General features: G+C 40.6%; 1 protein-coding gene across 2 annotated transcripts in view; it reads right to left on the bottom strand.

Moving 5' to 3' along the window:
* The window catches only part of pappaa (pregnancy-associated plasma protein A, pappalysin 1a), an 80008-nt gene that overhangs the window by 16901 nt on the left and 41240 nt on the right, over positions 1-21867 (bottom strand). The window contains exons 11-19 of one of the 2 annotated variants that reach the window (XM_031860129.1): positions 14426-14536; positions 14019-14154; positions 13392-13605; positions 9861-10035; positions 2562-2745; positions 2049-2250; positions 1639-1873; positions 783-930; positions 316-431 (exon numbers count right to left, since the gene is read on the bottom strand). In XM_031860129.1, coding sequence (XP_031715989.1) covers positions 316-431; positions 783-930; positions 1639-1873; positions 2049-2250; positions 2562-2745; positions 9861-10035; positions 13392-13605; positions 14019-14154; positions 14426-14536 — 1521 coding nt within the window. The remainder of the gene's footprint in view (positions 1-315; positions 432-782; positions 931-1638; positions 1874-2048; positions 2251-2561; positions 2746-9860; positions 10036-13391; positions 13606-14018; positions 14155-14425; positions 14537-21867) is intronic. The other variant, XM_031860130.1, reaches the window with a different exon arrangement.

Genomic DNA, 21867 nt, shown 5'->3' with positions numbered 1-21867 from the left:
GAATGCTAAAAATGTCGGTGTAGGGACAACACTTAATTCCCAAAGAAGCTTTGCAGCTTTTTGTTTCTCCAAGAAGGTAGTTGAATATCATATTGAGGACATGGACACAAAAGGGCAGCAGCATGTTTTCACACTTCCAGTTAAAAATAGAATAACAATGTCTGAAGGGTTGCAATGCTGGCATTTTTGCACTGTGGGTAGCAGGATGTAGACACTACATGTGAAATTCCTTACAGGAGAGTTGTGGATTGCAGAACTTTGTAAAGTGCGTCTGTCAGAGCTGTGAGGTGGACACAAACACACGTACTAACTTACTTTGACTTTGTGCGGGTTCCTCCAATGTTCTACAAGTACATTTTCTACTGTCATGTTGCTCAGGAGGATCACCACGTCGTTGTTACCCTCTCTGCACGTCAGCTCACACTCCTCACCTGTGTGGGTGTGAGCAAGAGAGAAACAGAGAGACAAAACCAATAAAAGTATGCACAAACAACACCTAGATGCAATTCAAAAGACATATCCTCCCCCCCCCCTTTACATTCAAATGATTATGATACTGAGTGATATTTAACATGCTCGATTATTTGACAGTGGTTTAGACATTATATTGATTCTCATTCAAATGTTTACAAACAGTAAAAAATGAAAAGGAATGAGTAATGTGAACAATGAAGAATACAAGCACACTTAACAACAGCTGTGAGTAATATTAACAATGAAGGATGACACCAGCAGTGAGAAAACGTATACTTGTTATATATTCATAATTTGTGCATACAGACCTATGCCGTGTCCTCGCTTGCATGAGTACTGTAGGCTATAATGGAGGTTTTGAGGTAAAGAACACTGGCCTTTGCTGTGTGCGCATAGGCGGAACGACCCTGTCCAGTTTCCATCCTTTCTACAACGGATCACATTGGACCCTGCGCCCTGAAAATAACAAATACAGATACACAAGAAAACAATTACACATACATATTGGCAGGCAAACAGTAGCAGACCAATAACATGAAGATGGCATCCCGCTGCAAAAGGGGGAAATACAATCCAAATTTGATCAGACATCCAACCCACAACGCCTTAGAGGCAGGATAGATTAAAAGGTGTATACATTTCAAAAGTCTGTGGCAGCTGAAAATCAATAGCAATCTAATTAGTATGGTGTCAAATTGAGTAGGGCTAAGGGAGATAGGGAGAGAAAGAGGCAGGGAGAGACAAGTTTTCAGACAGTGAGGGCAGTCTGAAAAGCCTCAGATAAAAAGAGGAAAGTGAGTGTTTTGGGGAAAAGGCTCCATTTAATCACAAATGTTGCATCTTATCAGCTAACATGAGTATATTATACCTATCTTTACAATAATTTACTTTAAACAACCAATATTTAAAACAAACTTGACTAATACTCCATTGTGAAGGGCCATGGTGCTTAACAATCATCAAATACAAGTGCTTCTAATTAATTATTTGATAATAATATATACTTGTGTCATGTTGAGCCCTAAAAGTGATCAACAGTGAGGACGCAAAGACGGGAGAAAAAGAGAGAATGTCTGATTTTTGTTTTATACACATGACTAAAAGACAACATACATACAGTATAGGTAAAGCAAGAATAGAAAGAGAGGAAAGAGATGGACAGACCTGCTTGCATGGAGCGTGCAGCAGCCTCACCGTATGGGCAGAGCCTCCTGTGGCGGCAATAGCAGTACTACCGGCAGGGTCAGAGCAGTTGAGTTTGCAAACGCTGTCAAAGCGGAAACCATCAGTACAGTGATAGGAGCCGTGGAAGATGGGAGGTGGGGCATCACAAGTCACGGGCTCGCATGCTCCCTCTAGCCAGCTGCCATCCTCTGTGCACTGGCGCTTAAATGCACGCCTAAAAGGAAAAAAGAGGATTAACATTTAGACGTGTGGGCTTTGTGTAACTTTAGTTTAGTTTATATAGAGGTTGAAGGTCTTTCAATTGAATTCCAAGACCTACATTCAATTGAAAAAAAACTGTCTGATGAAGAATCAAATTAATAAACAGCAACCATTCTGTCTTTCTTTACCTCTTAGGTTTGTTGCTGACATGGTAGCCCGGCTTGCACTTGTACTTGCAGAGCGTGCCCACTTTGAGGCCGGTCTCGTTGCAGCGCTTGGTCTGCAGAACAGCATTGGGTACGGGAGGAGGGGCTGGGCAGCGAAGTTCACAAAGAGCCTCAGGGAAGGACCAGAGACCATCCTCTAAACAGGTAAGAGAGTTGTTTGTACCTGGAGAGAAACAGAAGACAGGGGTAGATGAAACATCTGTGTTGGTGAGTGGAAAAGAAGGCAAATAAAAATGTATATAATGGCAATAGTGATTAAAAAGTTGAAAAATCATACATGTGCACCCAAGACCAATAATTAATCAGGATCCTAATGTGTATTACATGTGTAAAACTGAAGGCAAAATCATTTTATTTATCTGTTAATCTTTAACAATAAAATTGACTTTCATCCAATCTCAGGAATCCTAAAGAGAACAGCCTGAAGATATGTATCTCCTCACACATGTGTGCATACTCCTCTACGTATCTCACCTACGAGCTGGGCAGGTTGTCGGCACTGAAAGGTGATCTTCTTGCCGTAGGTGGTGCCATCAGGGAAGTCGAAATGGGCCGGATGGACATGGTATTTGTCTGGCACACCACAGTCCACAGGCTCACATGAGACCTGTTTGGTCCACTTCCCATTGGCACAGGTTATAGTCACTGCCGTATCCGACTAGCAATAAGACAAGACATTAAATCAGAGTGTCAGATAGTGACAGATACAGCATATGGAATACAGGCATATTCTGAAGGAGCTCTATGCTTAAGTATGAGTGATACAAGGATTCACTTTCACATTGATATGACAGATTTATGTCCCACACACATCCTGAAAATGTTTACCTCACAAGAAATGACTACAGCAATTCAGCACTCACTTCAACAAGTCTTCAATTAATGTGTAACCTAACAAAGCTTGATCCAGCTTAGTTTACTGTACGCCAGTAAGCCTCACAGGCTACCCAGCAGCTCAAGTAACTGCTGATAGCATTTGTAAGGTCAAGTCATGCCACTCAGACAACTGATATCCAACAACTGCACAATCAGCCCTGACACAAAACAGATCGACTTTGGTGGAAGTGTGACAACACACAAAGAGGGAGTCTTTCACAACTGGAATACCAGCCTCTGAGGATTTATCCTCTTTCTGTTTTCTGCGTAATTATGATACTTATCAGGTAATGCCATGCAATCAACCAATTTTGCATTTAGGTGGAAAACAAAGATAAAGTACAAACATAGTCAAATAAAGCTTGTTGGTTTTGCAAACAAATTAGTGCCAAGATTGCAGTTTCTTCTTAAATCAGCTAATGTCCCAAACTTTGCCACATGGCCTAGTGATCAGTAGTCAACTACGGAGTTGCCTGTTAACAGCAAAAAAAAAATATTCAACAGAAAAAAATGTATATTTCCAGGGATTCTTCCTGTGCAAGCTTCTCAAAAATTGAAGTAGACTGCGTCACCTTTTCAAACGTACAAAGTGCATCCTGTGTGACTGGGTCCTTGAATGTTGTTGGAATGTGGGAGGTAACTCGAGAACCCAGAGGAAATCCACACATGCGGAGAGCATGAAAAATCTGCAAGGAACTGACTCAGGCCAGGAGTCAAACTGTTGAAACACCATTCTACTATGACAAACAAAGACCAGCTCAAGTCTACAACACGGTATAGGACCTAGTATAATAAATGAACGTCCCTCTCATTCCTATAATGGACCTATCATTGAGAACAGACCCTGATTGGAATAACAGCCATTCAGGTTACTGCTGAAGGAGCTATGACCTAGCAAGGTCTGACTGAGGCTTGCAAATGCCACATGTCTTACATTAATTGTGTGTGTGTGTGTGTGTGTGTGTGTGTGTGTGTGTGTGTGTGAACTCAATGTTTATACACTCTGTACACATATGAGCGGGTAACCAGAGAACAAGTGATGAGAACATTGTGAATCGTATAAAGAATTAAAGCTTGGGTTGGTAATCTTGAGAAACTAGCAAGAGTATGCTCGATTTTGAATATAAAAAATGGAATAATTTAAAAACATCCCATTTTTTTTTTCCAATGATAGTAGCTCGCAGCACTTGCTCCAAACTTGGCTCCATTCGGGCCGAATTCGGGAGATAACTGAATTTTTTTTATTTCGCTTTTTTGGCAGCGCATTTGACATATAGATATCGGGATGTAATGACAATTTGAACAAATATGATAAAAACTATTTTTGAAGTAGATAACCAACCTGAGATTACCAAGTAGCACCTGGAAACAGAATTGGCAACCATTTCAAAATGCCTCTTGTTCCGAACTTTTTTCACTATAAACATGCCCTAGACTTCGATATATTTCCTTTATAAATAGCTGATTCCTGTAAATTAGTTGGCTTGTGACATGATATTTGTAGAAATGAGATCAAAATGGGCAGCAACTGCACAATCCAAACCTCAACTGTTTTCAGCCTCTTCCATTAAAAAACACCATGTAATGCAATAGGAATGCTTCAATTGATTGCAGTGCCAAGAAATCTCAAAACAAAGCTGTAAGGGCTCAATCATTTAGACTTTTCCCTCTCAGAACATAAAAAGGCAAACCTGTGTTTTCCCCATGAATTACACTCAATCCCTGTTTTGGTTGACCTTAATTACCCCCATTTTTTTAAAGAGTGGCCAAACTTTAAGGCCACACAAGCTGGACCCAGTTAGCATTTCATATCTATTACTTCATAACAACTCTATTCCCATGTATTTCTATCTCTAATCTTGATCCCATTATATGATACTGCATAACAGTATCAAGTTCCTTCAAAATAAATAAGCTCTTTTTTAAAGTTGGATATCCAACGAAGTAACATAATGCATCGCATGTGAGTGCCTGCTGGAAAATAACTGGGTGTAGAGTTGAATGAGTCAATTATGAAGCGGGAAATGTGGAAGGACCTATTTAGTGTTAATGTGGTGACTGTAAAAATGTATGCAAATGGAAGGGTAAGTAAGTTTGCAATATGGGTGTACACTTGTGTTAAGTTGCAAGTTTTGCCCTTCTTAAAACATCCGTGTAAAACTGTTTGTATGCACATGATTGCCCACAAAGAAACACATTAACATTTACATACATCTGCCATGAGTTGTTTTTGCATTTAATCAAGCATGTATGCCCGAGTGTCTACGTCTATAAAGGGTTGTATGCCTATGTGTGCTGTGTGTGTAAATGTGTGGGAATTTTCCCTCCTGTAAAAAATGTACAGCTGACTATTTCTCTTCAACCTTTGCTACTCTGCTTAATTCAAGCCAGACAGACTAACAGATAAATGAACCGACATACGGACAGCCTCTTCCTTAGTCTTAGGGGTTTGCCTTAGCTGGGATGGCACACAAACACATTAGTACTGGTCCTCGTGGAAAAGCCCTTAAAAAATAATTAAGTAACAGAAAGAAAATTTGCTTAACTCGGAAGCAGAGAGGTTTTATTTGCCTGGAATATACACACTTTCTGGTAGAAAACTTAACAGTTGCACAAATGATCGTGGACGAGAATGGGTTCCGAACAGTAAAATGAAAGTGTTACTGGGAATCCAACAATACTCAGAAGCAGAAAATTCTGAAGGGTTAGCTTCTTTAGGTTTTGCTTTGTTGTTTTTTAAATGCTAACCACGTCAAACTAGACAGATTTGATTCTAAACCAACGTTTGTTACCAAACCAACATGTGCGAGCTTTTGTTTTGAAAGTACAAATTAATGAATTAATGTAAATGTACAATTTTTCCAGACATCTAAAGATTCAAAGTCCAACACCTTTCCTATTGTGAAAACAAAACGAAGGTTACACACTTTCTATTAGCAATGCGAAGTGCAAGGATGGGCTTAAGGAGCAACAGGGCGACAATGTTAAAGGGCCGCCTTCTCTCTCATTCACAGAGATATTGCTCAAAGGCTTACAAGGGTGAAGCCCAGAGCAGGTATTCCCTGCCGTAGCACTATCAGGACAGAATAGGTTTTAGAAAAGCAGAAAGGCAGGATGCCTTTTCATGATTTCATTTTTCCTCCCCCTGTGAAATTGGGTAAGAAATGAATCACAAAAATAGCCTGATTGATTTTAAAGTCAGAGTGAAACTGAATTTTGGGCGTCTTTAGCTTCTGTAATGTGACTATAGAAATATTTCCTTGTGAAAAAAGATATATGGGTAATGGTTGGTTAGGAGATTTTGACACATATTTAGTATATAACAAGATATGAACACTTGACGCCAACACAGTAAAGAACTTGTGAAATATATTCTTCATTTTACTGTGTCTTTAAAGCCCCTGAAGACTTTTCTTCAATATTAAATAATAACTTTTATAATAACTTTATTACAGTCATAACTAAAGAAGCAAAAATAACAGTTAAAGGTATAGCAAAACATGATATTATTTACAGTATGTATTCACTTTTCTACTTCCTGGCTGGAAGACAAGGGACGTGAGGCCGGAATGAGGTCTTAAATCTGATATATGTTATAGTTTATTAATTCCCATGGTCATATTTGTCCTCTGCAGTCGACAGATCCTTACTACTTATTACTCTGAATCAACTCCAGCTCTTAGGCCAGTGCCTTGATGAAAGTCGAAGGCAAGATTATTTTTAATACAGCACCTTATATGCACAGCCTATAGAAAAAACTGGAGCACCCACAGAAAAGCCAGGCATGAGAACATCGTGGCTGGCTTTTCTGCATTTGGGCGCCAATAAAACATGCACTTGAAAGTCTTTCCTCAGCTGAGGTGGCTGACTGCCCACTCAAATGAACATGATCAAAATAATGTGTTGATGTGGCTCTTAATAGCCCTTAAATTTATTTTAGATATAATGGTTCAAATTATGCCAAGAGTTATTTCAAAATTCTAACATTTTTGCCTTCGCTTTGATAAGATCTGAAGTGGGTGTTTTGGTCATTAAAGGAAAGTGGATGGGACATCATATAGCGGGCAGGTAATTGTGTTTTGATGGGATTGTTCAATGGTGGACAGCTGTGAAGCCTCTCGAGCACTTAAAAGGAAAAGCCAATGTGAAATAAAACTTTATAAGTGCCAGCCCTAACCATTTCAAACAGAGAGAAAGATAGAAACTAGACAGCAATAAAACACACATATACAAATCAAGCAAGTGTGGGAAACAGATTTGTTCTGAAGATAGCACTATCTAAGAAGGTGGTGTTCCCAGAACCACTTTGATATCACTGAAACAAGAATGCAATTGGCTAATGAGGGGAGACAAGGTTGTGCTTCATGCTGCACTTTTAAACCTTGGTGTCTATGTGTATTTTTAAGCACTTTTGTGGCTGAAAAAAAGAAGGAAAGATGCAAATTAAGAAGGGCACACTGAGGGGGATAGAGACAATCTAAAGTTAAGTTGTTTTTGTATTTCATTTTTGTTACTTTTTTGTTGTTTTTACATGCGATTGTCAATTATCTCATGTGATGGGGAGATGAGAGCAGATGTACCCTGAGAATCTGGCCAGATCGATTTACTACTGGCCCTACGACCAATTTCTATGAAGCACATTCTCATTATTACATTTGATCTCAACTAGATGTGCCCAGTGTTTCTTTCAAATCTCTATTTGTCTACATCTGCCTGCAATCGAACGGTTTAGTCAGTCACAGCTGTGCCGCTGTTCAAAATGTTGCATTCTACTGAACTCTGAAAACAAAGAAGAGTAAATGTCGAAAATGATGGTTTCAGTGATTGGACAATAGCAACTTCAGTTTACAGTAAACGGCGCCCAGTGAGACTGGTTCTTCCTTCCCACTTACAAAGGCTTTTGGATGGAGACTTCTACTTCCCCTGGAGGGACGCACAACTTGTAAATAATATTCCAGAGAATTGTTTCACTCTTTGAGGAAAACAAAAGACTGGACTTAAATTGTACCAACAAGCTAGGAATATAAAAATAACTCTTACTGTGGCAGACAGGGTGAGTTAAAATCATTAGATTATGGTCATGGTGGTGGTCGTTTTAAACACCTTTCAGTCTGCACATCTACTTTTTTTTTTTAACTATTGGCATGTCAACTGAGCGCAATGTTTTACTTGTCCTTACTGAGCTCAAAATGATTTCGGAGTTCAGCGAGAGGACTTTAGCATTTCTTGCATAGCATAATTTATTAAATTAAATTTGATATTAAAACAACAAAAAGGACCAGATGTCTTTCAATGAATCAACTCTCCAATTATGATGAGTTACAGAGCATGGCCACAGCCATATGAAAGATGGGAGAACAAACTCATTGGTAAGGTCAGAATCCTAAATACCTAAAAAACAATCACACTTTTTACGCATCCCAGTAAATTACTGGGATAACCTTTTGGGAACTGCTGGTGATTGGGAATATTTCCATCTTGCGCCTTTCAACACATGCCAATAGCAATGCCAGAAGAGACGGGGCAAGGTAAACGGCCAGCAGATGGCAGTAATGCTTGCCAACCGCCATAAAACTCAACAGAAGAAGAAATGGGGCTATATTCACGTGTACGCATCAGAAGACGCAACATGGCGGGCGAGGAGCTGTATTTGTAGAGTGCCAATGTTCTTGTAATGCATTTGATATTCACCAAATTTGCGAGACCAGGATTCAAATACCGGAGTCTTGAGATGGTTCGCTTGTATTTTTGTGAAAATGGCTGTAACCCTCTATGTGCTTGCCCTGTATTGTTCCTGCTTTCATTTACAGCACAGTTGTATCGGCATATTAACTGCAGGAAATGTTCCTGAATATTTCAGGGATAAACTCCATGTGTGAAAGGGATTTATGCCTTACGAACACCCACACATACAGTTATATACTGAAATACATAAAAACTAAATGTATCTTGTTCTCTGAACCTCCGATCTCTCTGAGGGAGCATTAAAGTCGTGCAGACTTCTTTACAGAGCCGTGGAGATAGATAAAGCATTTATATGGCCTACAGCAGCTTGGCCCAAAACCAAAAGGTTTACGATGTGGTGTCAACTACCCTGTTTGTTTGTTTACTTGTGGTGTGCGCGCATCTGTGTGTATACTGTATCTGTCCGCATCTGTGTCCTCTTTATACAGAAGCTTGTCTGTACTTATGCGTGTTGGTATCGAGATAGAAGCATTAAATGTGTGCTGCTGTGAGAGTGCGGTAGCAATTTCTCTGCCATTTAAGAGAGACTTCAATGTGTGCAAAATGAGCAGGGATGGAGCGAGGGAGGGAGAGGGAGCAGACACTATGCAATGATGTCATCGTCCCAGTGGAGTAGCGATACAAAGTGACTGTTTGAGGTGATGGTGCAGCATGCTCAGCAAGAGACTAAACACTATTATGCTTGTGCGTGTAAGGAATATGCTTGGTGTGTGTGTGCGCGCGTGTGTGTGTGTGTGTGTGTGTGTGTGCGTGTTTGTAGCAAGCCAACAAGAGGAGAGGGCTGTGGCGTCTCCACTCCTCGGTGCAGCACTCATCTACCTGGATGTTCATGATGTCATCCTCCCGAGAGGCTTGCCGTGCCAAGCCTAGTTTTTTTTTGCAGGTGACAAAATAAATGCAGATAGAAAGGAAAGCAGAAAGAAAGCATGTTTGCACTTCTTTCATATGCCTATTTGTGTACTTGAGTTTGCCTCAATGCATGTTCATGTGTGCATTCACAAATGCATGTTTGCACGCATGTTCCCATATGCTGTTATGCTTTTGCACTTAAGCGTTTGCATGTGTACGTTTATGCATTCAATGTGCCTCTTTGTGCACTGAGCTCTCTGATGGCCTGTGTGTGTTTAAACATGTGTGTAGCAGTGTGTTTACCTGACTCTTGATGATGTCATCATCCTGGTGGACTTGCAGGACGTATCCAGAGTTGCAGTAGATGGTGCAGCGGTCTCCATTGTAGAAGTGGCGGCTAGAGCTACTGCACTTGAGCTCTGCATTGCGGATTAATGGTTCCTGGCAGTCAATGGCTTCGCACGAATAATGTACACAACTACAAGTGAGCGTGTGTGTGTGTGTAGGTGGGAGGGAAGGTTGGGGAATAAGAGAGGGAGAAAGAGAGAGATAGAAAGAAACTAAAAACCACATTTAAAGTTACAGTCAACATGAAATTTTGTGTATAATAGAACACTGCAGACACGCAAACATGGAAGCAGTCACACATTTGCTCACAAACAGAAAAGCGTCAACCACATCCATCCATCAATGACTGCATATCAAATCAATAAACCACATGAAGAAAAGATTGCCATATTTGCTATGTGCCTGAAGGGATGTCTGTATGCACACACACACACACACACACACACACACACACACGCGCGCACACACGGCAGAGTGTAATTTCTGAATTAAGAGTGACAGGATAATATTATGTGCGGGCTACAATGGCAGAGTTTGACCACAGATTTATGTTGGTAGCCTGATGGAGAAGGCATTTAATGCTCTTGGAAGGCTTGCATGCCCGAGGCACCTTTTTACAACAGTCCGCATTCTACAGTATAGGGTTCCCTTATGAAGCCAACAGCGAGAGAAAGAGCGAGAGAAAGAGGGGTAGATATGGGGGCACAGAGAGCGGATGAAAGAATCATTGTTAAACTCTGTCCTGCAAAAATGGAATATTTTGCCCCTTTCATCCATTTGTTTTCCTGCGGACAGAACCTTTAAGATTTATCATTAAATGTATTGGTAATACATATTCTATGCACCTGGATTATTCCTCAAGTATGTTCTTTTATTTTTCTAACTCACTGTCACTCCCACTATAACACTCAGAAAGACTGTGTATTAAAATAAAGGAAAAGTAACATCAAATGAGCTCTTAGTAACGTTGACAAATTCGAAGCTGAGCAGGTGAAGACCGTCTATAAAGCATGAGAGTAGCAGTCCCTCAAGTCTGGGCTTTTTGAGGACAAACTAGGCAAGCCGATGAAGCCTCCTCTGTGGCCACTTTGGCTTGGAACAAAATCACTTTGGGGTTTTCTGCTAGTCACTGTGGAATTTTTGACATAAATTACGATTAACAACCTGTAAAACTATCCTCCTCCCCTGCAAATGAGAAGTACAGTTTACAGAACAATGGAATAGTATGTATAACAAAAAAAAAGACGAAAACTGAACTCTAAACAATTCTCGATGTAGTAAGAGGTGATACACAAGAAAAAAAATAGTGCAAAGAAACTGAGAAAAAAGGAAAAACATACATGTGCATGCGTTTGCAGACGAGCATGGAACATTAAACCGAGTCATCTTAATAGCTCCTGTTGTTAACAACTCAGGGAAAAGGGGATGTGGTGTTTTGTGGAGGCATAAGTATTACGGGAAATGTGCAGCTCAGCCCAGGAGAATGAGAGAGTGAAAGCGGGAGCAGGAGGCACCGAAAGGGGAGAATTCAGGAGAAGGAGATGGCAAATAGTTCAAGGGAAAGGAACATCATGCGAAAGTAAAGGATGAGAAGACAGCATGGGATAACATATGATGAAGGGGAGGAGGAGGAAAGATGTGGAAAAAGCAGGGAGAGAGGTAAAATGGGGAAGAAATATGGACCGTATAGACAACATAATGCAGATGATAAATTGGAGACGATTGAAGCGAAGAAACAGATCAATGACATAAAAAGACAAAGTGGCAGAGCCAGCATTCTTTACTGATGTTGTAAGGACAGACCGGTATATAATAACTGATTGTAATACTATATCATAATATTCAGTTTTAGCGTTTTTAAGTTAAAACTTCTGAAGATAAGTGGGTTTGTCTGGTTGACTTGCCATAATAGAAAGAAAAATAGTTTTCAAGAGCCTCTGGAAATTAGATGAAGAGGGGAGAATATGAAAGAAAGAAAGTCACCGAGAACTCCAGGAGAAATAAACTAGTTTGTGTGTGTGTGTGTGTGTGTGTGTGTGTGTGGTAACAAACAATTTCCTGGCTGGTGCAGATACACAGCAGTTTTAATCTATTTAGGTGCTGGATGTCTCACTGGCACACAACAAAAGCCACAAACAGCTCTATCTCTCTGCACAGACCCCCAACCATCCATTCTTTGTGCATTGTGGTGTTTATTAGTGCATTTCTTGTTGAAAGGGTTGTGGGAGCATCATAAGTATGAATTGTCTCATGCATGACAGTGGCGTGGAAATTGGCAAATTGTGTCTCCTTGAGCTTGTGTGGTCTGGTTTAACTGTTTGTGAGGAGTGACTGGACAGCATATGGCTAGTAGTTAAAAGTATTATGTTCATTACTTTTAGTAGTAGTTCAAATTAAAGGCTCAAACATTTTGAATTTATAGCTGAATAGGTGTTAATTGTTATTTCTTGGTCTTGCCAGGCCTAGAAATGTCTCCAATAACATTTAAATGGGCTTTTTAACACACATTCTACCTTTATTTCCTGGTTCAGATGATGGGTTTTCAGCTGTGACAAATTGTTTTTCGTCACACAAAGAAATGTGTGAAAATATCCAAATATGGAAAACACATCTACCCTGAGCAGCACTTTTGATGCCTAATTGACAGGTAATTTATTTAAATTAACTAGTTGTGAAAATGGTGACTGAAGACTTCAATGTGCTGAACAATGCAAACATGATTACAGGAAAAATAAGTCCAGTTTGGACTTTTAAAAGAACTACTCCAGGATTTTAGAGGTCCGGAAACAAAGGAGTTTAGAAACGCTATAATGCTGGGAGGTAAACAAGATTTACTGCTGGAGGCAGCAGTGCAGCGACTTTATTGTTGTACATTTATGGAGCTCAGCAACAGGTCCAAATTATTTACAAATTGCCAGTGATATTATATTGGGCAGACCTCTAACATTAAACAGCTTGTTGGCATCATTAATTAAAACATGCCTCTCTCTCTCTCTCTCTCTCTCTTTGGCTCAAATACGCACACACACAAACACAGCTCTTTCCATCTCTTGTCTCTGTGTGTTATTGGTAGCCATTAACTTGCCTTTTGTGTGTTTGTGTAGTTTGTCCCTTTTACAGGCGGTGTAGAATACATTTTATGGTTGAGGTGTTACCGGTGCTTGGCGGCACCTGGAAGTTGCTCGACATTATCTCTGATCTACAATCTTCACTACGAACTCTCTCATAGCTTGCCTGAAGGACAGGAAGTATTTCAGCAATTATACTTCCACTATATACTGCCTTTTTTAAAATTCTAAATCAATGCTCCTGTACCTTTAAGGCGAAAGATTGTGCAAGTTGTGTTAGTGTGTGGCTGTATGCTCGCGTAGACCTGTGCACATATTCTTATGATTTCATATGCATGTCTTTGGTTCTGATGTGTGTGTGTAACATATGTAGGCCTCATGTTCACCGGTGTCCCATTTCCCTTTTTCTTGGCCTCACCTCTGGCCTGTGGGGTTGTAGATCTCATTGCTCTGGCAACCACTTATCGTGATGGGGTCGAAGGACTGGAAGGAGCGCAGGCCTACTCCGGAGATGGCCACCAAGCGAGAGGCAAACATGACCAGGATAGCCTTGGTGTGGTAGAAGGCCACTGACAGGTCATGGCTCACTGGGATCACCAAAGGGTTGGTGCGGCAGCTGAGACGCCACTCACCTGTGGAGAGGATATCAGGGACGGAGAAGAGACAAAGAGAAAAGACAAGAGTGTGTTGAAATTGAGGTAGGTATTAGGGGACAGAAGCAGAGAATCAGAGGGATAGGTGGTCGATGTTAACCAAACCCTAAAAGTCAATTAGCGGAGAAGAAAAGGCTGAAAGAAGAAGCTAAAACATGGTGTTGAAAGAGTGATATAGTGTTCTAATGAAGACATTTGCACAAGATTAAAAGATGGATGAGAGTGACATGAGCTTAAGGGGACTTCGCTATATATGATAACTGCTCAACTATAACAAGCTGTAGTTAATTACAGTAGGTAAAACACCTTTGAGCTCAGCAGTCATATTCAGTAATCTGACACCAGACGTGAGTCGCAATTTAAAAGCACAGAAGACTTTCTTAAGTTCTTACCTAGACTATGGATGCCCTCCTTGGTGTCCACCAGCTGAACAGTGATGTTACACTGCGTCTGGTCAAGGTAACCAGTCCCATCAGCAGCCAGATGTATAATCACTGCGGCTGCCACCATGGGATGAGAAAAGTGGGCCTGAATGAAGAAAAAAAATATATATAAGTACAAACAACAATGAATTTCCAGTCAACTATGGTGCAAACTACTTAACAAAGCAATAAAAAACTATTTTTTCATATTTCCTTTCTTAATCCAGGCACCTTTTGCACATCACCTTCTAAAGTGGCATCAATATCAGGTGACAGATGTTAAGTATAGTATCCACATGAGGTAACTCATGAGTGTATTTGCTTCAAATGACAGAACACTGCACCAAGATGCATCATTGTTTTCAGATAGGTCTTACCTTGAGCCAATAGTTAGGATATCCCCAGGTTGACTTATGAGCCTCACGACAGGGGAACCATGCATACTGGGACACTCCATCTGATAGATCAAACACCTTGGACTGACATGTCTAGAGAAACATAAGAGGAAAAAGAAGGACATTGGGTAATTTTGTATGCATCATTCTAACTTTTTAAGCCTTGGCCAAGTAGTTAACTAACTTGTATTTTACAGATACTTAAAAAAAACTTCAGTTTGGTTTCTGTCCTGGCCTTAAATGCTGTGACCCCTGTTTTTCCACGGCTGTCAGCTGTTTGTCAGCTGTTTGGGCTGACCTAGAGCTGACGTGCATTCTGTGGAGTACTGTTTGTTTGTGTCTTGTCAACAAACAACCTGGCAACCTGTCATGTGCCACAAGCCCCATATCCCTCACTTCCTCTTGTCTTTCCTTCCTTGTAGGCCTACTAGCCTCTGGGTGTATTTGTGTACTCACCTTGTACTGGCTTTTTAAACCCTGTCATGCCACACCTGCCCACTAGAAGCTCTCAAAGAGTTATGTCACGATTCCATGCAGCACCTGAATTAGTCACGTGTGTAGTGCATTTACTCAGAATCCAATCCCTTTAGATTCACTAAAAAAAACTATATTCTTTAAAACCGTTTCCATTGTGGAAATAAGGATCAGCAACGTTTTAATGACAACAAAAAAAAAGGTAAATAAAAGTAAGATGTAATGACGGTTATGTTAGAAGTAACAGAGTGAACAATCTGAAATTTGAATCTGTCAAAATGGTGATATTGATTAATACTGCTTAAACATAATGTATTCTGTCTTGATATGATGAACGACAATCAAACTGTCAAGATTGCAATTTAAGTTAACTATGGCTTGTATAACAAAGAACCTCGATGTATTCCCAGGCTGTGCGATATGGCACTGAGCGTCAGTCGCTCAATGCGTCCAGAGATCTGTCTAACAAAAGAAAAAAGTCGAGGTTTGTGAGTTATGGTGTTGACACTGAAAAGTCAAGTCAAAATACCTCAGGTATAACCTGACCCAGCAGATGGTTTGTTACACAGAAACATCTGAAATGCCGTCATTGGAAACTGTTTGGAAAACGGCGAGCACTTTTAAAAAAATATTTGGCAAGTGATTGGATGAACCATCTGGCAATCAAACTCTTCCAGAAGCGAGCCTAAGGGAAAGCAAAAACATCCTTCCAGTTGAGAAAAGCCTTTAGTGGCGTTCTTTGCTCTTCTTTCAATGAAGAATCACTCTCCACTTCCGATATAACTGATGCTATTGCAGCATCTGCACTTGCCTCTGCGGGAGCCGCCATTGTTGTTCTGAACAAACGATCACCTCTTTGTTTCATCTCACCTAAGCCAAGCCCATAGCTGCCAGTAGCTCCTCATAGGATGCTCTGGCTAACCGGACATAAACACATTACTTTAAGCCTGAAAAGATAGATCTTTGTGATTCTCACGTGATCTTGTGATATTGCGAGAATCCAGCTCGCGTTCAAAGTGAGCTCAGTTTTGGTGATGGCTGCTCAACGTTACCACTCTGCCATCCAATCAGAAACAGCGATAATGATAGGGCAGAGCTTTAAAAAGACAAGGAATGAAAATGAATTGAAAACTGCGCAAGTATCCAGTCATCGTAAAGTCTATGATAACAAAGTCCCTTTGTTACTGTGGCTTTGTTGACATAGAGAAGAAAACAGGATCCCCTCTAGGATTTGTGTCCCACACATTGTCACCTCATTGGCTATGTTAGGATGAGGTTTGGCAAGGTAGGGTGAGAAACAAGTGGGATGTTGGGGAAAACAGGGTGATGTGATTCGTCATTATGATAAAAAAGGAAGGAAAAGCGTCAGAAAGACAGAAAAAAGGTAGACAGACACATTGGTAAAAGACTATTGAGCAATAAATAACACAGGCAAAGGGGAGAGAGGGCAAATACCCAAGGACGGTGAGTTTTCCCCTCTGCCCTGAGCAGGTGAAATGAGACACCAGTAACATGAGAGTTTTGCTAGAGAGGCTAGATCCTGTCACCATGGAAAACTGTCCCAGCCATCTGTCTATATATCTGTCCCCTGAATCTGATGACGTTACCTTTCTGCTCAGAGATGAAGTGGCAGAAATGAGGAATGCAGGTGACAAACACCTGAGATCAGTCGTTATGAGACTTTGACCCAACTTGAGTGCAGCTGTGTTGTATTAATCAGAAAACAGGTACACAACAAGTATGTTGCTGAATGCAAATGAAATAAATACAGTAACTGAATTAATTAATATGATTGGTTGCAAGTCATGGCGTTGACTGTGGGCTGCTAATGATTTGGAGTCAAGAGGAGCTGGTTTCCATTGCAACCATTTTTCAGACAGGGAAGGTGAAAATACCCTTTCCACTTGCAATTCATGTCTCATTCATGTAAACACAGGTGGAACTAGCTACACCTTCCTAAACACCCCTCCCCCCCTCATCCTTTCTTCATCATCTCCTGGTGTGTTTTTCTCACAACCAACTGACAGACAAAAAACTGCTTGGCTTGCCAAAGCCCCGTCAAGCAAACACCTCCGTAAAGTATCACACCAGTAGGAGGCAATTCACAAGTCTCCCATGACTCCTTACACTTCCTCCAACCCCCTCCCCAGCGATGGCAAGAGTCAAAGCACTCTAAATAGAGCTGTCATTAATTTAAATGAATGACTAAAAGAGGGGGTAAGGGCAGTGATGGTAATACGTGTTACACCAATCCAACAGTCAACCAAGCAAGACTTTAGTTTCACACATTCTGAATTTATCCATTCATCAGTCCATCCATTCATACCCACTTTTCCTTTTCAGGGTGAAAGTGGCCTGAGCAAGCCCCCATTTGGCGATAAGTTGGGTACATTCTGGATGCCACATAAAGACAGATCATTTCCACTATCTCACTCACTTCTACACCTACGGGCAAATTAGAGTTGCCAACTAACCTAAACCTTAGACTGGAGCAGGAAATTGGAGCACCCGGTGGAATCCCCTATAGCACGGGAAGAACATCCAGTCAGTCAGCTCTGGAGTCGAGCTTTCAAATTAGATTTTCTATGAAATCCCAAGATTTATTTTTGGCTTTTAATCTTTTGGCTATGTGCGATTTGACACATTGCTATCTTAGTTGTCAACATTAATCTACAGGTTTAGGTCCATGATCCCAAACATGAATCCATTGTGAAAATGTTAAATCTCGTTCTACCTCTCCTACATGCGTCAGTGTCTTAAGTTTGCTTTTGCATAGAACATTTCAATCCAACTTCATTGAAGAACAGCAGAGTGGAATCAAAGGTTTAACCTTTGAGTACTATGCTAACAGTTATGGACTTTGTAATCAGGCTCAGCTTCCTTCGTGTTCAAACAAAAACACTTTAAGGCTTTTTTCCTTGCTATTGCTGTTGAAATATTCCAGTAAAGACATGCATTACAGTGACTTATGGTAAATTAACAAAATTGTTTCTCTGAAAGGTGTGTTTAATAAGCACCTTATCATGCTTTAATAAGCACAACAATAATATCAAGAACCAAACAAATTACAAACCTGACAAACCACACTACTTTGAACAGAATTTCACTAAACCTGACAGAACAGGATTCCAAAGCTTTAAACTGCAGAACATCACATTGTATATTATATGTTTAAAATATTTGCTTGGAGAGTTTCATCTCAATGTTTTTGTTTTTTATATTTTGTAAAATGTGTAAAAATCATTTAAAATCCAGTCAGTTCTTTTGGAGTGGCAAGCTCTCTCTCCTAGTTGAAAACAAAATCCAGACTCCTGGAGATCATGGATACAAATTCATGTATCTCATTTCTACTATAATCAGGTGTTAATCAATGACTGGGAAAATGCATTCCCAACAGCAAGTCCCCAAGGATGGCAAAACGCATGTGCATTGAGTAATGAAGTGAGGAGAGAAGGATGGAGCCAAGAATATTTAAAGCACTCACTTTGTCACTTTGTCACAAAACCTGATCATTTTACACGTAGTGTGTAAGTTCACAGCATATGGCAACAATTATCACAAAGGCTGCTTCAACCAACCTAGCAACCAAGGATGCAACATAAGCACTGTTACATAAACATCTGCACAAAACATCCCAGTATTATCATTGCATAAACTTCTTCTCTGTATGTCTTTGGCTTGCCTTTTTTTCAGCGCCCTTTTACAATCTGTCTCTGAAACAGCACGATTATAAAATGAACTTTTACGGTAACTATATCAGCTGAATCCAATAAGAACAAATACAAAATAGATGCAATTTCTTCTATCACGGACATACTATAAGGCTTGATCAATCAGCTGGTCCCTAATATCAGAAATATTAAATCACAAAACAATAGCTGGAGGACAAAGTAACTGACATGCACTAATATGCACTAACAGGCATTAACAGGCACGCGTGGCCATCTCGGCTATGTAAACAAAGCACAGATAAGCTTGGATAACAACACGGAAAGAGGGAGAGTGACTTCATTCTCTGCTCAGGTAGACATTACTCCACTATGCTACTATATTAAAGCTCTGAATATTGTATAGAGAACCTTTTGTATGTATTTTACAGCAAAGAGAAAAAAAAAAAACTGTTTTTGTTGGCCCTCCTTCAATCTGTTATGCCTATAAACCTTTTACTTTCAAATGGATTGCTTGATTATAACTACAATATCACAGCAGGAACTGTTGACAAAAGTAATGGAAAGATATGGCCAATCTGTTGTTTGTAAGGTATAGATGGATGAATGAAACTGTTGCAAGTGACAAGCAAAGCCAGTGTTGTAATGCTTGTATTGTATAATGCTTGTTTTAAAGGGATTTGCCTCTCTAGGTGGTAGTCGTTTCTCTTGTGCAAAGAGGCAAATGGGAGGCCTATTTAGTAAAATAACAAAACAAAACCGATTAGACTACTTCTGACCGCCTCTACTACCCCCACTTATTCTAAACACATGTCTCCCTTGTTCTGATTCATAAAAAGGATGTAACACTCAGGAATATAAGTCATATGTTAAGATCCATTTGAAACAAAACAACTTCTCGCCATGAGTTCAATGTCTTAACTCAAAAACACACACTCACACACATGATTACACACATGGTCCTAATTTGTACCAGCTGGTTAGTCAGACTGGCAGAAAACAGCCAATCCCTGGTCTGTAGACACAAACTGGTGTTTGTAAATCACCACTTCAGATAAAAGGAGAGCTAAGTGTCCTGAGCCAAGGGGAAAACCGGATAAAGGTGAGGAGAAAGAGAGTACAAGCGTCAGCCTCATTAGCCTGAAAATATGCCTGTACTGTAAAAAAATTCATTAAGAGCTTAAAGCAAAACATAAACTTGTAAAGGGGGATTTGGAAAGTGGCGCTTTAAGTGAAGACAAAGTAATGACAATAATAAGGCCTCTAACAGCATAATGTACCACAGTCTTTCCCATTGTGATGGAGATCTAGTGACAGGGTCAAGTTAGATCACCTCTACTGAGGATGCCTGCGCAGAGCATATACAAACAGTGAAATACAAACATACACACATGCTACATCCTCTTTGGCTCGAAGACTGATGTTGGAGCTTCCAGATTGTCAAAATGTCCCATCTTGGACTGAAATCAATAAACCTCACAGACACATACACAAACATGGGCCACATGTTCACAGAAGACTATTGAGGCCCTCAAACATTTAGGAGGCCCCACAAAGGTCCTCCCTGTATCTTCCAAACATTAGAGGAGCACAGGAGCTTGAGAGGAATCTTAGCTGTCCTCTTATAATAAAACCATGCCACACCTAATAGGGTCAATAATTAAACTATTTGCTGTCACACATTAACCAGCAAATATTTCTTTTTCAATGTTTTGACAGTGACCTTTTTCTGGAGATATAGACATTTTGGACACATGCTAATTAGATTGGCACCTCCTAAAACACGTTTCTTCCCAACAAAAGGTATTTATTTTTCCTCTTTTCCATTCATCCCTGTGGCTTTGTAAAATGCACATACTGTATATGGATTTGAAGCCTGAGCATGGAAAGCAGTAGTGAGCATCTGTGAGGCATTTGTGGAGAAAAAGGGCAACAGAGAGAAACTAGTATGAGCTTCCAAGCACCATCCCATGGTTTACTGGAATGCTGGTGAGAGCCTGGTGTGTGAGGTAATGTCCTGTCACCCAGCCCCGCCCATACCCACTGAAGCTCACCATCTCATTGGCCCAGGGCTAATGATGGGCCACTTCCATGGCCTACTGAGAATAGGGCTGTAAAAGTTAGTGAGTGGGTGCAATTAAGCAGTTTACCTATCCCACTCTCATCAGGGCAGACATGAGTAGTGACTGGGTGGTAGGGAACACGGACCACAAACTAATGTATAGGGATCGGTGAGCGTACAATGCCAGCAAGTTGAAAACAGATGGGTCTGTGGAGAACATAAATGTCCCTCAGTCAGTGGCCCCCTATGCTCAATAAAACAGGGCCAAACCCCTGCATATTAACAGCTTGGAAATGTTATACGGGGTCATCAGTGCCTTGAAACAAATACACTAGTCACAATGAGGTTTCCACATGGCAGAACCACAATAATAATTGAAACGGGAAAAGTAAAAGGGAAAAATGAACGCCATCCTAGAGGTTTCTTTTTAATGTTACAACACACTTATGTCACTGGCACTGTGCCTGACGAGGGCTGTGCGGTTTGGGGGAATGTTGGTGGGAGAAACAGTGCCAGAGGAGCTGGCCTTCCTGTGCTGCTGAGAGCAACAGCTCGGCTACTGTATGAGCTTATATTTTGTGGGCGTGTACGTGTGTATTTCAGCTTGTGCGACAGTATGTGCAAGTTTTGCCAGTGTGTTTGTTTGCATTTACATGCAGAGGAAAAGGAAGATGTGTAATTGTGTATGTTTGCTCAGCAGTAGGACCTGTAGAGTTTGCATGTATCCCCCACTAAATTACACACTGCCTGCTTTTTGGGACCTGGGACAAATCTGGGCCAGTTGTTGTTTCCTAGTTTTTACCGATCAGAATAATATAATGAAACAGAGAGTTTCTCTTTTCCCTCCGAAGAATTACTTAAGACGAATGTGGTTATTTAATGCAGATCTCATGCATATGTTTGTTTTACATCTGAAGATGGGTGAACTTCATATATAGCCAATTTCTTGCAGCGTGAGAGGACTAAAACGTTATCCCTTCTGTTGCTTGTGTATAATTAAGGGGAGTGTTCTCCAGGGGTGCCCAGGGGTTGCGTCAGAGATTGCCTGGGCAGCAGCCCTCTCTGGAGAAATCACCTGGCTTGCTGTTTGATCTTAAAGTTTAAATGCACATGCACAGTCCCCACTTACACAAACTCATCTACACACATGTACGTGACAGCACTTGGCATGTGCACACACACACACACACACACACACACACACACACACACACACACAC

Source organism: Anarrhichthys ocellatus, unplaced genomic scaffold (assembly GCF_004355925.1).
Source record: "Anarrhichthys ocellatus isolate YVR2014 unplaced genomic scaffold, GSC_Weel_1.0 scaffold23, whole genome shotgun sequence".
Lineage (NCBI taxonomy): Eukaryota > Metazoa > Chordata > Actinopteri > Perciformes > Anarhichadidae > Anarrhichthys > Anarrhichthys ocellatus.
Note: the sequence above shows the minus strand (reverse complement) of the source record. Positions and strands in the feature narration are given on the sequence as shown.